Source organism: Ammodytes marinus (assembly GCF_949987685.1).
Source record: "Ammodytes marinus genome assembly, chromosome: 20".
Classification (NCBI taxonomy): Eukaryota; Metazoa; Chordata; class Actinopteri; order Uranoscopiformes; family Ammodytidae; genus Ammodytes; species Ammodytes marinus.
In genome coordinates this window covers 18,055,391-18,072,168 of record NC_137224.1, presented here as the reverse complement: position 1 = coordinate 18,072,168, position 16,778 = coordinate 18,055,391, and the positions used below count along the sequence as shown (strand labels likewise).

The window sequence follows — 16,778 nt, the reverse complement described above, 5'->3', positions numbered from 1 at the left end:
GCAACCTGTTCAATAAAAAACCTTCTGATGAGACAAGAACTACTATCCTCCGAGTCTCCCTTGCACGCCGTCTCCTTCTGGTTCATGTTGTGGGATCAAAGGCCCCTCTCGGCCTACCTTTTACCCACATCAAAAGCCTTTGTCATATTCAACACAACTGATTCAAATCATATGAGACTGTATCATAAGGAAAAAACGAATGGGATAATGCCGTTGAATAATTTTTGGTAAATTTGTATTTCAGCGCCTGCTGTTATTCACTCTGTTTGGCCTTGGTATATCATATGAGGTCAGCACCAGAGGCTAAATGGGAAAGCAAGAGTGAGGGAATTTTTAGAAATATAAATGCTAAGTATAAAAGTCAAATATCACTAATACCGTATCACTGACTGTATCCATCAATAACAGTAATTGGCCAGCAGGTAGCGCCATAAGACACATTTAATGCTAAAACATTATTTTTCAATCCTTCAAAATAAGACAAAATAAATGTATGTTTACTGTTAAGTTTCCAGAATAAAATTAATCTACACACAAGGTTTTGCTTATATATAAAAAAAGATTTATTGATATGCCAACACAGCATCTCCATATATTATACCTTTTAATCTTATGTACACAAAGGGGTTGATAAAAAAATGTAGTTTGTCACCTCAAACATTCCCTGCATTCCAAATCACATACTCTTTCTATTCTACATACTAAATTTGACCATAAAAAATAATCTGGTTAGTATGGAGTAGGCATACAATTGGGACGTACTTTTACTTATTTAATTTTCATAATAAAATTGCGCCTTGATCTTGCTTTTATATCCATTGCTTCCCTGATTGTTTTCATATGAAAGCTCCGTCGATGTGACGTAATTTCCCCAGGAGGCCCAAATCGCATGCTGTTTTCAACAATAAAAATCTCGGTCGGATGTAGTAGAAATAAAGCATGTCTACTAGCATACTAAATCTGACCACAAGAATTGGGACATCCTAATTCTTTTTTTCTACCATACTAAATAGCAGGGAAGTATGGGTATTGGAACGCAGGGTGTGGCCACACAGTGCCCTCTTGCACTCTTCTCAGTTTCACTCTTAACAGCAGCTTTTGCTTTTTGATGGGACTTGTGTGTATTGTCAGGGTTTGGTGTGTGCGTCTGCCTGGACGGGAGGAGGGTCCATCAGGTCCTTGAATCCCAGTTTCTCCAGAGGCTCCTTGGCCATCAGCTGACTGACAAAGAAAGACACACATAAAACAAAGAATTGATCCAGTTCAGATGATGAATAGCAGAGTAGAACAACATTAACCAAGTATAAGGATTATGATAATGTATTTTGAATGCGGCTTTTTTTTCCTCAAGGTACCAGCCAGGTATCTCCCAAGTTAAATTCAAGACTTTTTGAACTACCTTTGTACTGTCACTTTAAATGTAATGTAATGCCAAGGTCAATGCATTCTGACGCATTTTAAAAGGTACTTTTAATAAAGAACATTTATAACAAACTCACATGTATATATACTCACATTGATATGCTGTAACAATAGCTTTGTGAAGTATGTGTATAATCTCAATAACAAAATGAAAAAGTGCTTATTTCTCACGTAACATAACGAACCCTCTCCAAGTATTTAAAAGGTCATTCAAATGTTTTCATACCTTTTGTAAAGTAAGTTCAATACTTTGCAGCGAAATTCAATACTTTTTAAGGCCTTTACTGTGAGAACATTAAATTCAATGCCTTTTTTAAAAAATACTTTAAAGACCCTGCCTGGTACCCTGCTTACTTCTCCATGCGGCATTCCAGGTATTCTTTGGACTGCAGGCGGCACTGTGAGTTGTCAAAGCTGTTGTCTCTCAGGCATTTCATAAACGTGTCCTTGAAGGCTTTACATTCTCCTGAAACAATACGAAAAGGAAGATTCATACTAATATTTGTTATTTTTGAATTTGTCATTTAAAATACTTAAAAGAGTATACATAATATAACAGCAACACTAGTAGATAAAACTTAGCATTATCTTATTTCGGTAACGGTTCACCACTCACAATTTGGACAAGGACATAGCCTACGTCAATTGTGGCTACCATGAGTGTTTGGGTTTGGAAACAGAGAGCCAACTTGAGAATAGGTCACATTTAATTGGGAATATGAAGTTATCACCCAGTGGTGATGAGTAAGTGTGGACCGGAGATACTTCCAGCAATATGTCTACAAACCTCTGATAACTACAGTGTACATGATGTGATAGGCCTACTTCTGCAACTTCCCTGACGTGGGAATACATTGGAATGATGCGTAGTGTAGTGAGTAGAGCAGTTTGTTTGCAACAGGACCATAACTTGTCCTATTTTAATTCAGGCTGCTGCTGTCAACACAACAAGGTGGTGTGTGAAAGTGCATGTTTCGGAGAACTTGTGCCCTATACTGTATCTTTAAAGCCTACATTCCATACCAGCTAAATACTCCCTATGTTCAAATACTTTTCAAAACAGATAGGCCTACTGTTGTACTTTTACTAAAGTGGTTTTATAGTGGGTGACGCATAGTAAGAGGGAATGAGCTCAGAGTGAGTAGAATGCAGAGCCGCAGCTGCTGTCTCACCAAAATGATCCAGAGGGAACGAGCCTTTGTCCGGAGCCCGAGGTTTGAAACTCTTGGTGCCGAAGTTCATAGCAGTAGACATGTTTGTTTCTGTGATTGTTAATCGCTCCGGTGCTGTTTAAAAAACTGTAATATACGCTTCAAAACCGCACTAAACAACAACCGTACAGCAACCGTACGACGTGACCCCGTGGTCGCGTGAATATGACGTTGTTGTTTTCAGGAGACAGACATGAGCAATCGATGCATTGATGATCGATCAGATTTTCGATTAAATCCAAAATCATTTATAAAGTAACCAACTCTTTTATATATAAAAGAGTTTATATATAAAAGAGTTGGTTACAACCCGGTTGAACATGTCCATAATATGTAGCCTATATATAGGCTACAGATTATGGACATGTTCAACCGGGTTGTATTATTTATGAATGAATAGCTTTATAAAATATAAAAACAGATAGGCCTACATTAGTTAAATAAATAAATAATAATTAAATAGGGGGAGGAAAGCCTAATAAATATGGCCCAATTTTACAATACCATAAAGATAACCTGTTATTATTCTATAAACCGAGAAAATGCACAATTTATAGCGGCCTATAATATACTACTGTATAATATGATACACACTTTAGCCTAATGCTAAAAAAAAAAGAATTTATACCAGTTCTGTCATAATACTTTTCAAGATCCAAATAGCCTTGGGACCTAGTAGTGAGTGTGATTGATCTTTAGTTTTTTTTCAAAAAAGACAAGTGGGATACCCAGGAATATTGCCAAGAAGTGCCCTATGCATAAATAGAATGCAGTGACTTTCCCTTCTTAATGCCAGTTATTGCCAATCAACTTTCCCATACAGCATACAATGATGCTAACCCTCCTCCCATTGCCCCCACGAACTCTGGACTAAAAACTCTGAACCAATAACTCTTAAATATATCCATAATCAGCCTGCACATCAAAATTCCTTAAAATGTACTGTACATCCAGTTGACTGCATATTGCAAGATTTGACCCTTTTCACCTGCAGTGTCTAATTGAGTTGTTCAATTAAAACGTGTTCTGGTAGTCCACCGCTGGATGTCTCACTTTCATAAGACATAAGACAGAATGCAGGGGGGGGGGGGGGGGGGGGGTGAAGCCAGACAGGCAGACAGACAGCAGAGGGAGGAAGTGATGTTTAACCTATGCTATAGGCTTTATTATTGTGCAGTCAGTGAGACACGTCGGTAATAGAGATATCAGAGAGAGAGAGAGAGAGAGAGAGAGAGAGAGAGAGAGAGAGAGAGAGAGAGAGAGAGAGAGAGAGAGAGAGAGAGAGAGACACACACACACACACAGACACACAAGCACTCGGATCGTTCAGTCTCGCCCAGTATTTTCTTCTCCGCTTCATATCTCGCTGGTGGTGACAGGTGATCGGAGGACAGCCTGTGTGTGTGCTTGTGTGTGATTGTATTGCCTGTGTGTGCGGGACTCCAGCTTCGGATGTTCTTGCGCATGAGGCTCCTACCCGCTGCACGGTGAGGGCTGGACGGACGGATTTAAACTCAGCATGGCGCTGGAACCGGAGGGCAACAACAACCGGCTCCTGCAGGACGTGCTGGCGAGTCCGGCCAACGAAATGTGCGCGGACTGCGGCAATCCAGGTAAGAGAGGCAGGCAGCCCTCCATCTCCCTCCAGACCATGGAGGGGGATGGAGGAAGGTTTCGTTTCGGGGGAGACACATATCTCCCCTGCAGATTTTGAGCGTTAAACACTTTTCCTGCATCCTGGTACATTTGTATGCACCTGCACCAGCATCAATTTATGGTATGTAGCCAAATGTTTTAATTTATGTAAAGGGAAAAGACAAGGTGACACAACTATAATGGAGTATATTGCAGTAAGGCTGTCAGGCATTTGCATAGGTTATCACACCTGTTTCGGGATGTGTGTGTGTGTGTGTGTGTGTGTGTGTGTGTGTGTGTGTGTGTGTGTGTGTGTGTGTGTGTGTGTGTGTGTGTGTTTAAGGAATTATGTTCATCACAACAACACATGTATAACAGCATGAGACCTTGTTAAAGCCTAGTTAAGGCTCCATTGTTTAAATCTACATAAAAGCCATGATAGTCACAATCACAAAGAGATCCCATCTGTATCTTTAACGTAAAGGATTAGGCTTCTCTTACAGGTGTAATAAGGTCTAACTGCACTGGACTATGGACTCTGGTCTGAGCTATAAACACATAACACTCCTCAGTGTGGTGAGGAGGGTGCACAAAGGCATGTCAAAATCTATCCCCTCCACATTTATTCGTGTGTGTGTGTGTGTGTGTGTGTGTGTGTGTGTGCGTGCGTGCGTGTGTGTGCATGTGTGTGTGTGTGTGCATGTGTGTGTGTGTGTGTGTGTGTGTGTGTGTGTGTGTGTGTGTGTGTGTAAGCAAAAATGACTGTTGTGGTGTAATTAATTATTACAATGTAACATTAAGTCAATGTTGCTGCTTACACTGCAGTCCTTGATATTAGTGCATGCAGCAAGTTACTTCCTATTTGTAGGTACATTATTTATCCGCAATGAGTGGCCATGATAACAGTAGATTCATAATATTTTATCACAGTGAAATATTGAATTATGTTAAAGATAAAGTTAGGTTTTACGATCCATTTTTGAAAGAAACAAAGGAAGTATGTGCAGTAGGCAACCTCTTATTGGGTGAAACAACAGGCACAGACAGCTCCACTGCTGAAGTGAATGCATTGGATATGTAGATATCGCTAAAGGATATCTATAAGGATATCTCTTTTTTCTAAAAAAAAGCTTATTTGAAGTTATATTATTACAAAATATCTTAAAAAGTAAATGTTATATTCTATTTGTATTAACCAGATATATAGGTCCACACTTGGTCAATGTAAACCTAGTCCACTGTTGGCAAGGTGTGAGAGTGTAAGTGTGTGTGTGTGTGTGTGTGTGTGTGTGTGTTGCAGTGTTGTGTCGTCATGTTCTCCCCTGTTAGCACCCTGCTCAGTAATCACCGGTGTGTGTATATTTTTTTTCCTTTCACACGTTTATTTTCTTCGATTTAAGCAGCCTCATCCCTTTCTCCATCCCTCCATTCTCTCTCTCTACCCTCTTCTTCCCATGAATTGCCCCTTCAAACCCCCCCTCCCTCCACCACCACCACCACCACCACCACCCATCCACCACCTTTTCTTCTCACTGAAATGGCAACAGACCAGTGAGAGTCTGGCCACGGAGGCTCCAGCAGGGCCCATTGCCCAGCGTTTGGAGCCGAGCCTGCCCTAGAGCATGCACTCTCTTCCTGGTTACGGCTTCTAATGAGGACTGACCGGCCATAGCAGATTGGGCAGCAGCTTTTGGAGCCAATACAGGCACTCTCTCTATAGAAAATAACAGAAACCTTTTATAATAAGGGGAAACTTGCAGAGGGATTTCATTTTTTGACCAAAGGGTGTTATCTACTATGTGGTGAATTGTCACAACGTTTTGTACAGGAATTCCCGGTTCCCAGAGGATGTATCTTAAAAAATGTTAGGCAAGCTGTCTCCACCACGGTCGGATGGATTTCAATGACACTGTGAGATTGCGGTACAGGTGTTCTGTTCAGCTGCGGTGGTGATCCCTAAATGTTTCCTATAGCTTCATCATCATCAGGTTCACAGTTTAATTGTCTGACACTTTGCTGGCGTTTGTGACCAAACACAACTAATGACACTCCTGTTACCCTACTAGGTTTCAGCGCAAAGCACCACCGTGTCTAAGTACAGCCTTTCAAAGGCAGCAACACACTCTTTAGTCTCGTTAGTGGGAAATTGGCTTATTGAGTGATACTCAAATAGCCTTAGATGACCCTTGGGATACAATTGTTTGATTCTCTAAGCTGTTCCGCAAACAATCCTCAGTGCCTAGGGTAAACATTTGCTCTGGATTTTCCAGAGGTTGTTGTTGTTGTTGTTGTTGTTGTTGTTGTGTGTGGCACTTTCACCTTTGCTATCATCACTTCATTGAATTGTTGTCCCGGTGAAGCAACGGTGGGGACAGATGTTATGAGTTGTGCAGCAGTTGCTGAAATTGTCTGACAGGCCGGTAATTGCGGTGTGACTGATTGATCACAGTAGTAAAGTAACTCACGTACCCCCCCCCCCCCCCCCCCCCCCTCCCCCCTCAACAAGAGCTGAGATTCCCTTGAGCGACGCACTTCAAATGCAACAGACTAACTGCTCAGCGTTCAACAGTTTTACTTTGGGTATCACAGCTGCTTACCCCCACAAACCATTGTTGCGTCCGAACACTGGGCTCGACTGGTGAAACTTCTGCAGAGCAGGCTGGCTTCTTGGATGAACAATGCCCCTTACGCTACATCGAGTAAGGCATTCCCAGGCTCATAATTCATGTCTCATAATGGTCAAGATGTGAATTATTGATGCCAGCTCGGCGGCTCCCACCCAGACGGGGGACACGATGTCATCCCATAGTGGCTTTCTGAGGAAAATGCATTACAGTTTCATTACAGCTCAAAACACCACAAATCATCTCAAGCTAGCAGAGCAGACACAGAAAACATGTATTGTACTGGAGGAGGCGAAAGCTAAGGTAACTTCAGAGGCCCCAAGGAGGATAGTTGAGTTATCTTCAACAGCTTATAACCTATTAATTATTGTTACTTAAAAGTATAGTGTGTAATATAGGAGTATTCTGGCATGATCTAGTGGAGAAAGTTCTAGATTGAAACAATCCTTCGCTAAGCCCTCCCTTTTGGAGAATCTAAAGAAGCTACGGTGGCCTTCAAGGACAACAAGTACTAAAGATGAAATCATCTAGCACTGCCACTAGTCTTTTCACAATAATCAAGTGATGAGGTGAAGAATGTATTTAGTCATTTATTCTATAGTACCTCTTCTTCAGGTGCAGTTCCCCAGGACACCCACTATTTTACAATTCTACAATGATTAAAACATGCTAATATTCAATTTCTACCAGTCTACCAGAAGACTGCTAGAGCTAACAGGGTGACAGCATCCAAGCACAAAATCACCCAGGTAACATTTTTTATTTTGTAGTCAAAAGCAGTACAGAAGAGAACCAGTTGTGCTAAGCCAGGAGAAAAAAAAGCAGAAACTAAGCAATGAGGACCTCCAGTCTGGCTGCTGAATCACATCACATGAAACCCCTCTATTGTATGGGAATCTTCAGGCTGACAGAGTACACACAGACTTATCACATCATCAGTGGCGACCTGCTTGTCCTCTCTCACGCCCCTGTCTTTATCTCCCCATCGCTGATACCATATGCACTATCTATGCAGGCAGAAAGCCCCACAGTAATTGGTCGGAAGATACAACACGCAAGTATAGCAACACACTCCCGGTGCATTTTAATGCTAAGTCATTGTTGCACTGCCCTTCCTTACCTTTGCCTTTTTCACCCCCTCCCTCCCTCCCTTCCTCCCTCCCTCTATCTATTCTCTGCTGGTGTGCTCGAATCAGGCTGAGTTTTGAAGCTGGTATACAGCAGGGGTTTGCAGCAGCCCTGGGGTTCTGCCCTTCACTGAGGACACACTGACAACTTATTGCTTGTCCCTGTCAAAGTCTGGGTTGTCCTCTAAGGTGTGAGGAAGGTGGCACAACAAGCAGGAAACATGATGAGATGGAAGGTGATTTGGTTCTCCAACGGCAGCCCACTCATTTCTGTCCAAATGTTGTTTCAAGAGAGAAAAGTAGGGATGCACATGACTCGTCGTTTAAGCTGCCTTACTACAGTTAGTCGGCACCAGGAATTCTAGTCGATATGTAATGTCTTGCCCAGCATGAGTTGCTATCAGTGTTTGGCAATATCAATGTGACAGCTACCGGACATTTGAAGGTGGAGAGCTTTTCTTTCATGTTATTCAGTGCCATGAGTTGATGTTGTGAGTCAATCAAGCCATTTTAAATGTCAACATAATAACTGAACATTGTGTTTTTTTAATCGTCTCTCTTGCATGACAAAGGCTACACTTGAATGATGGTCGGATCTTGAAGCACTCCCAAAATTGGTTTATATTGTGGTTCATCTTATAATATGTCCATGGTTCACTGGTTTTGGCAATAACTTAACCATTTACCGAACACCATCCATGGGTCACAATATATGTCACGATGCATTGCCATGCCGTGCATATTGCGATACTCGGTTTTGTATTTGAAAGGGGGATGCTCTAATTTCGTCATCCCTGTGTCATCATGGCACACAGGGAATCAATGAGGAGAAATTGTGAGAACCTTACATAATCATGATAACCTATCTCTCTTTGTGGTAGCAAGTAGTATAACGGCAGCACATTGCAGCTTAACACTAATACAATTATTCAACAGATTCAAGTGGAATCCCTATTGTGTAAACAACTACATTAATGGTTCAGCTCTTGCAAAAACATTCTGTCCGACAGCCAGCCATTAGAAATAAAGGAAACCGTGGGTGTCTGTGACATTTGACAAAGCCAGGGTCAAGGGGAATATAAAGTCATGTCAAATCTGCAGGCATTAAAGCGTTGTACTCTTGCCTGGGAGGGTTTTAGCTGAGTCATGAGGGGTCAAGACCTGCGGCGGCCCCACTGTCTGGTTATTAACCCCGCCCACTGTGACAAAGCCCCTGACAGACTGTGCATACGTCCAGACATTACAAATGAACCGTTGCAGATGCATATGAAGTGCTTCCCACACATTTTTTCCCCGTAGTAACGACGCCACAGGGATTTATTTCTTAGGCTTTGTTTAGTCCAATGAAAAGCTATCGTTGTCTCTCTACCGAATGAGCCCAGTCACTAACTCAGCGAGTCCTGGGAGATGGGGGCTGGAGTGTAGCGTTATACTTTTACCAAACACGCCTCAAACAGGGGGAGCCACACTTCATCGGGAGCTCTCCACCTTTGTTCCCTACGCCTGTGCATATGCAGAGAAGGTGTTTCTCCACAGTAATGCTGTGGAGAAACACCTTCTCTGTACAGTGTGCAGAGAGGGAAAGCCCTGTGTGTGTTCATGTATGTGATATTGTATGTGTGTGTGTGTGTATGTGCGTGTGTGTGTGTGTGTGTGTAACGTTAGTGATGTGGTGGCTGCAATCTACATGAGTGCTTGTCTGCCTCTCAGCAAGGCCTGACTCAGACAGCGATGACCTCACTGCTGGATGACTGGTCATGTGTGTGTGTGTGTGTGTGTGTGTGTGCGTGTGTGTGTGTGTGTGTGTGTGTGTGTGTGTGTGTGTGTGTGTGTGTGTGTGTGTGTGTGTGTGTGTGTGTGTGTGTGTGTGTGTGTGTGTGTGTGCGTGCGTGTGTGCGTGGGTGGGTGTGTGTAATTATGTGTGAATTGCTGGCCAAAAAAAAAAGACATGGAGCAGATAAGAGGTTCGATTTCTTCACATCAGCGTGTGCTTGATCACAATCCAGAACGATTAAAAGACGAGTCGACGTTTATCAAAAATATTGCCCACTCGTCATGGGGTTGAAAGAGGAAAATCGAAGGGGGATTATTGCATATGCCAGCGCCGTCCTAGAGGGAATACATCATCTCATCTATGCTTTCCGCCATCCCAAGAGGACAGAAAAAGGGCAAGAATAGTCTTTTTTTTGCCCTTTCTCCCTCACCCCCCGCCCCCCTCTCCCGCCATTGGCCCTTACACTATTCCCTTGAGTACGACGGCTTTTTTCGCTGTGCGTGCATGTGTGTATTCACACCGTGCGCTGTGCTGAGGGTCTCCTTGCGCAGAGAGAGAGAGAGAGAGAAAGAGGAGGGAGGTTAAGAGAGTGTGCTGGCTGCTGAGTGTTTTGCCTGTTGAGAACATGGTACTCCCAGTCGTCTGTGGCCACGCATACATGATTCAAGTTAACACATGTACGAATAAATTGTGCAATTCCCACACACACACACACACGCACACACACACACACACACACACACACGTATACCAACATCAATAATAAGGCTTGGCTGATGCACTGGCACAGCCTGCTTTTCAGGTTATGTCTGCTGAAATGCCAGAGATTGGTTTTACGTTTGATTGTGGCTTTGTTTCTCAACTGTCAAGGTGCTTATCTTCGTCATAAAGGTTACGACTCAATACTGTTATAAGCAGAAAATCATCAATTCTACCAAATTTCCCAGGGCCAACCGTTCCCATGGGGCACCTTCATGGAGCGAATAAGATCGCACCCTACGGCCATATCTAGTACAGTTCAGTAGACTTAAATCTGTGCTTGTTTTAGTCATTGGCGATGCGACAACTACTATTGCAAAGAAAAATTGGCGAGCGGACTTGGCAAAGCAGGGAACCTTAATTGGCAGGTGTTCCATTGTGAGACAGATGGACGGACACTCAGCTTAAAACTATAGACTTCAAGTTGTATTCGGTTTGTGGTTTTGGAGTCAACTCAATAATTCATCATGTTGGAGTTGTAACAGCAGACATCTTTGAGAAAATACACACACAGCTTGGAAAGTCAGAAATATATACTTGTGGAACGGCGAAACTTTGGGGTCGGGGATTTGAATGTTCTCCTGATCTTATTGTAAAGGGATAAACAGACAGCAGTGTTACTGTTACAGAACTGTTGACAGTGTTGCTTGAGTCAAATCTTGTTTATTCATAAAGAGTTGGTGCGTATTCCCCTTCGTATGCTTGGTAACTGATGTTGCTGTTCGGCAGATTGCTGTTTGGATGGTGCAGCAGCTTTGACTGGTGTGCACAGATCTCCTGCCTGTTATCTAAAGGAAGCACATGACTGAAATCAGATCAGAAAAATGTGATAAGGTGTAATGTAAAATGACATTCTAAATGGCATGCTGTGCAGACTGTGGTGTTTTAAGAAGGGCTGGGCAAAAAAAATCGATATAGGGAATATATTGTGATATTCATTTTGGTGATAACTGTATATTATAGTCATGTCTAAAAATTAATATTTTGAAAAATAAATAAATTCAAGTAGTTGTGGTGGTATGGCTAGTTGCCTCGAATGGCCAGGTTTTGAATTTGAATTATAGTTTTGAATTGTATTGTTTTGACTCAATTTGTCCTCTGACTTATCAATAACAACATACTCAGCAAATTGTATTTCAGCTCTTTTATATATGTTCAGTGAACTATGTATTGTGATGCGTATCGTATCATCCTTTCCCAACCTAGCACCATTTTGAATTATATTGCAGTATTTTCTCAATGTGTCTGTTTTAGTAAGATTATCTGGTTTGTTCTTTAAATTTGTATATCTTTGGGAAAAATGACCATCACATTTCTACTGTTCCCTTGTATTTTCACCGGGATTTCCTGTCACTTGTCTATCTCACTTGTAGGTTATCTAATGGGCCTTCATTTACACAAATCAGATGATTACCACGTCTGCTGACTTTGACTATTTTGTTTGCACGGACAGTAGCGTGTGATACTCTGACTCAAATGTACCTTCATCGAACACCCATGGGTGCTGTGTCACAAACCAGAAAGGGAAAAAATGTATAGTAAATCAAATACACCTGTAGGCAATAAGCAGAATGTAGACTGTCTCATGATGATGCATAGGTGTGTGTGTGTGTGTGTGTGTGTGTGTGTGTGTGTGTGTGTGTGTGTGTGTGTGCGTGCGTGTGTATTTTGGAGTCTGGTGATGTAACTAACCTGATTACTACCTCTGCTGAGTTTTGATCAGATCTTGGGCGGTCTGTTTTCCTCTTGCTAAGCCAAATAGGATTTACCCAAAATGCCATTCTGCTGCCCTGCTCTCCTTTTATGAGCGTGGACCCACTCGACCAGAGTCCCCTTGTAATATTTGCCTCATTTACTTTGCTCCCATTACCCCCTTAACAGCGCCGGCGTCAGCACTTTCAGTATTTATAGCCTGAACCTTGGGCTGATCTTCTCTCTTTGTTGCAGCGCTTTAATGGTAATATTTCCCCCCCCCCTCCCTCTCTTTTTTTGGTATCTCTCTTCCATTCGCCACCACCACTATATCCATGATCTACCAATTCCATTTCCCCCTCTTTCGCCCTCTCTCTCTCTCTCTCTTCTGCAGAGCCAGACTGGGCGTCGCTGACTCTGGGTGTGTTTGTTTGCCAGGCCTGCTCTCTCCTCCACCGGAGCATCCCACACATCAGCCGGGTCAAGTCTGTCCAGGACACGTGGGAGGCCAGCGATGTGGAGGTAAGGGCAGTCGCATCAAGCATACATCGTACATAGTCCTTGCTTGATTTGAATATATTTACAGAAAACAAGTAGGCTACACACTCCAAATGACAAAGCACTTTCCACGTCTGTTAGTGGACTGCTGCAATTCGATATTTGACTGCTATCCCCTTACCCGCCTCATCCCAAAGGTGGAATGGATATGTCAACATTTGAGACAATCTTTTCATCTTTTGTTGCCAGTACAAGCTTTCCAATTCAGATTTGTATTAACTGCGCCAACTTAATCAGCATAAAATCAGCGGTCCTAAATTGCCATGAGGCTACTTTTTCCACTCTGTTTATGGACATGTTTCGGGGGGGATGGTCGGATAGAGGAAATAATATTATAGGCCTACAGCAGCTGCAACAGTGATCTGCAGAAACTGCTGCTGAGGTGTACATGTTGCTGTGCTGTAATATGTAAATTTAATCAGATGATGATATGGGGAACAAGTAGGCCTATTACCATGGCATGACGTTGATTTAAACTATGTATCTCTCCTATCAGCACCAGTCAGGTTATCATTAACTCTAAAGTTTAAAAGCAACATGTGGTTTTTGCAGCGCGTTATGTGACAGACTGTTTTCTTGGTTGAGACCAGTTTCCAGGCAACCAGTAGAGACTCCGGGAAGTGACTGTTTTCAACCCCCTCATTCAATTAAATGAATACAAGTGGATCTATGTTAGGCTAATGGTAAACTGTTCCTTTAAGAATAAATGTGTTGTTTAAGTCTGCATACTTATTGTGAGCCAATCCCAGTATGTGCAACACAAGTATGCCCATTGAGTGAAACAGACAAACAACATGTTTAAGTATGGAGCCCTGGTAACTCAATACAAACAAACTGAACCATTATTTCATGTCGCTATGGAAATGGCATTGTCATTGTCTTATCAACATGATGAGGCTGAAGAAGCTTTTCAGAGATATATATTATGTATAGTGATATAAAAAAACCTGACCACATTGTGATACTGACATAGTGATATAAAAAACCCTAAACAAACACAACCACACACACACACACACACACACACACACACACACACACACACACAACCACAGTCAAACACGCACATGAAGATGCACCCACACAAACTTACACATGCAAATTTAGCCTTGAACTTATTTAGACTTTTCTGCAAAGTATCTTATTTGAATTACTTCATTTGATTAATGTTATTAATATGATAACATCAACTTTAATCTTGATAGGTACTATTGTTTTTATTAAATGTATTATTATGCATTATCGTTTTATTACATTCATGCTAATCAAGCTTCTTAAATTGAAGAAGAAATTAAAAGGGAAAGTGACTGGAACCTCTAGACGTCTTTAGTCCTCGCCAGAGACAATGAATCCTCCTCCGCTCGTGAGCCTTGATCTACATCTGACCCTGACTTCTGACCTCTGAGAGAATTTCCTAACATGGAATCGATACGGCATCATTCCATTAGCCACTAGCCAGGCTATCTAAGCTTTGCTCCTGTGTGTGTGTGTGTGTGTGTGTGTGTGTGTGTGTGTGTGTGTGTGTGTGCGTGCGTGCGTGCGTGCGTGCGTGCGTGTGTGTGTGTATTTGTGAAAGGAGACCGAGCTGTTTTTTTTTTCAAGAAATACGAGTTCTTTGCACAATAAAATACATATTCCTGAGAAGGTTGCCATTTGGGAAGACCTGTCAAAAACTCAGGCTTTTGCATGACTCTTTAAGAGAGAACGTTGTCCCCTGAAGTGGTTCATGCCAGCGCTTTAACACACCACACCAACCCCTGGGTGACACAAAGGACTTGAAAAGGGGTTGGAGGTGTGGGGGGACAATTATAATTGAGATGTAATGGGGGGATTTGACAGAGAGCATTGGATGATTGGATGATTTGGTTTAATCGCAGCACAGGGAATTAAAAGGGTATTGAGGGTTTTTGTGATGTCTGTGTTGAGTCTCGCACTATGTAACTGCTGCATCGGTGGTGTTTTAGGAGGGAGAATTTGAGATGCCGAGAGTTTATTGTTGATCTTTATAGTTATCAGCCACACCTAGCTATTACCCGATAGTAAATTAACGTCTTGGGTTTAAAAGAGGTGCCACAAATTTGTCCCACGGTGGTAATTATTCGGGGTTGGTTGATTCACAGTTAATAGCGTCACTAAAAGTTCCTCCCGATGACCTCATTGTCTGTGGTGTTTTGGTTAATTTATTGAACTGTAACTAAATGTTATGCAACATGCCCGTTTACAGAGCTTATGGCTGTGTATTTACGCTGCACACGCACACACACACGCACGCACGACGGCATGCACACACACACACACACACACACACACACACACACACACACACTACGCACAGGTAGCAGACTGTGAAGAGATATTCTTTTTGGCAACAAGCATTATCCAGAATTACTGACTCAACCTTTAACTTTGGCTTTGGAGAATTGCTTTCATGTTCTTTACGCCCCACCATAGATATTTTGAAAATCATAAAAAAATTCATTAGATCTGTCGCATTTTAATTTCCATGACTTGCTTCAGAGGTTTGAATTTGGAACAGCTTTTCACCTGCAGCTATAGTGACCTTCACAATAAAACGTTTAAGAGCGCCTGAATCCTTTCTGGAGCCCCTCAAAGGATAGGAGGGACGTGTGGAGGGATTCAGCCAGCTGGATTGGGCTCAGGGATTATCCGTGAATGAAGTGCTCAATGGGCTGAGGCGAACAAGGGCGGATGGCACATACACACATCCCAATGCAGTGGATGGAGACATTTGGACTATTAACACCACGGCAACGCAGGAGAGGCCTTAGTGTCAGCGTCTTTCATAGGCTACTTAAGATTCTCTCTTTCTTAGCTCATTTAAAGATGAATGTTATTTTCTTTTTCCTATTGCAGTTTAGTCATCAATGCACAATCAGAAATATTCTTTGTCATAAAAAAAATATATGCTGTAAGATTGGAACAGATGACGGTTAATAACTGGTTAAATATGCTGTGAGATAAAAATGTATCTGGCATCCCATTCACTCCGGACCATCACCGAATATCCTATTGCAGTAAATCTTTGAATAGCATTTCGATGACCGGTGTTGTGTTGTCCTGTCTGCTTTTCAGTTAATGTCTGCTATGGGAAACAATGCAGCCAAGGCCAAATACCAGCAGAAGGTCCCCGCTTTCTACTACAGACCAACACACACTGACTGCAAGTAAGTATACTCGTCTTACACTTTTGATTTTCAGAACACACATATACTGGAGGAGTTGACTTGTTTAGCTAATAGGCAAGCTGTGCTGACTCACTGTGCTAGTATTGTTTCTGAGCACAGACAAGTGTACAATATGTTAAGCAACAGATACCTCACAGTGGTATCTCCTTTTTGGCATGTTTTGTTAATAGTTTTTCAGTCTCTATAATGGCACCAGTATCACTTAAAAGGTTAGTGTTTGTGTGTCAATGTGTTATATGACCTTTAATGAACAAAATGCCAAAGGCGACTTGGAAGGTCACTTATATTTTGACAACTTTTTCCTACACTGTAAATAGCAAAGAAACAGACAACAGTGTCCTATTTTGTTGCTATTGCCAACATGAGCTAGCTGGCAACAGTAGGCTGCTCCTGTGCCTTTTTCATAGACGACATGTTGACATACATGGATGAAAGGTGTACAAGTGTAAATGAGAAGATTAATCAATAGAATGGATTCAATGTTGATAGTAAAGGTGGAGTCAGTGATTCTGGAGAATGCTTGTTGACAAAATCAATTTTTGTCAAAATCAGTACATTTTCTACTCCTAATTCACTATGGTGCGGTTTCACAAACATGGATTAAGCCTAGTTCTGGACTAAATTGTACTTTCAATGGACAATCTCCATTCAAAATTCCATTAAATCCAGGACTAGGCTAAATCCATGTCTGTGAAACTGGCCCTATGTGTGTTAACCAGTGTTAATCCACAGCTGAGGCTCTGTAAACGGGCTACGTGGGGCCCCCTTTG

The 16,778-nt window shown here is 42.1% G+C and overlaps 2 protein-coding genes across 2 annotated transcripts in view; one reads left to right on the top strand and one right to left on the bottom strand.

The window, feature by feature from the left end:
• Nucleotides 1-1,004: 1,004 nt before the first annotated feature.
• On the bottom strand, nucleotides 1,005-2,770 carry cox19 (cytochrome c oxidase assembly factor COX19). Its single transcript, XM_080049504.1, has 3 exons — nucleotides 2,595-2,770; nucleotides 1,777-1,888; nucleotides 1,005-1,221 (listed from the first exon to the last, which is right to left on the bottom strand). Exons 1-3 carry the CDS (start codon nucleotides 2,674-2,676, stop codon nucleotides 1,128-1,130), a joined length of 288 nt encoding a protein of 95 aa, XP_079905630.1. The 5' UTR covers nucleotides 2,677-2,770; the 3' UTR covers nucleotides 1,005-1,127.
• A 1,111-nt stretch (nucleotides 2,771-3,881) lies between these two features.
• Nucleotides 3,882-16,778, top strand: part of LOC307266657 (arf-GAP with dual PH domain-containing protein 1) — a 25,044-nt gene continuing 12,147 nt past the window's right edge. Inside the window, exons 1-3 of the mRNA XM_080048730.1 lie at nucleotides 3,882-4,246; nucleotides 12,639-12,766; nucleotides 15,896-15,987. Of these exons, the coding sequence (XP_079904856.1) occupies nucleotides 4,153-4,246; nucleotides 12,639-12,766; nucleotides 15,896-15,987 (314 nt within the window). The 5' untranslated portion in view covers nucleotides 3,882-4,152. The remainder of the gene's footprint in view (nucleotides 4,247-12,638; nucleotides 12,767-15,895; nucleotides 15,988-16,778) is intronic.

Bases quoted from the DNA above. Each gene is read 5' to 3' on its own strand.
- cox19 (XM_080049504.1), bottom strand. From the start codon at position 2,676: ATGTCTACTGCTATGAACTTCGGCACCAAGAGTTTCAAACCTCGGGCT. The intron at 1,889-2,594 runs GTGAGACAGCAG...GTATTGTTTCAG, and splicing joins GTTCCCTCTGGATCATTTTG to GAGAATGTAAAGCCTTCAAG. The intron at 1,222-1,776 runs GTAAGCAGGGTA...TTTCTTTGTCAG, and splicing joins CTGGAATGCCGCATGGAGAA to TCAGCTGATGGCCAAGGAGC.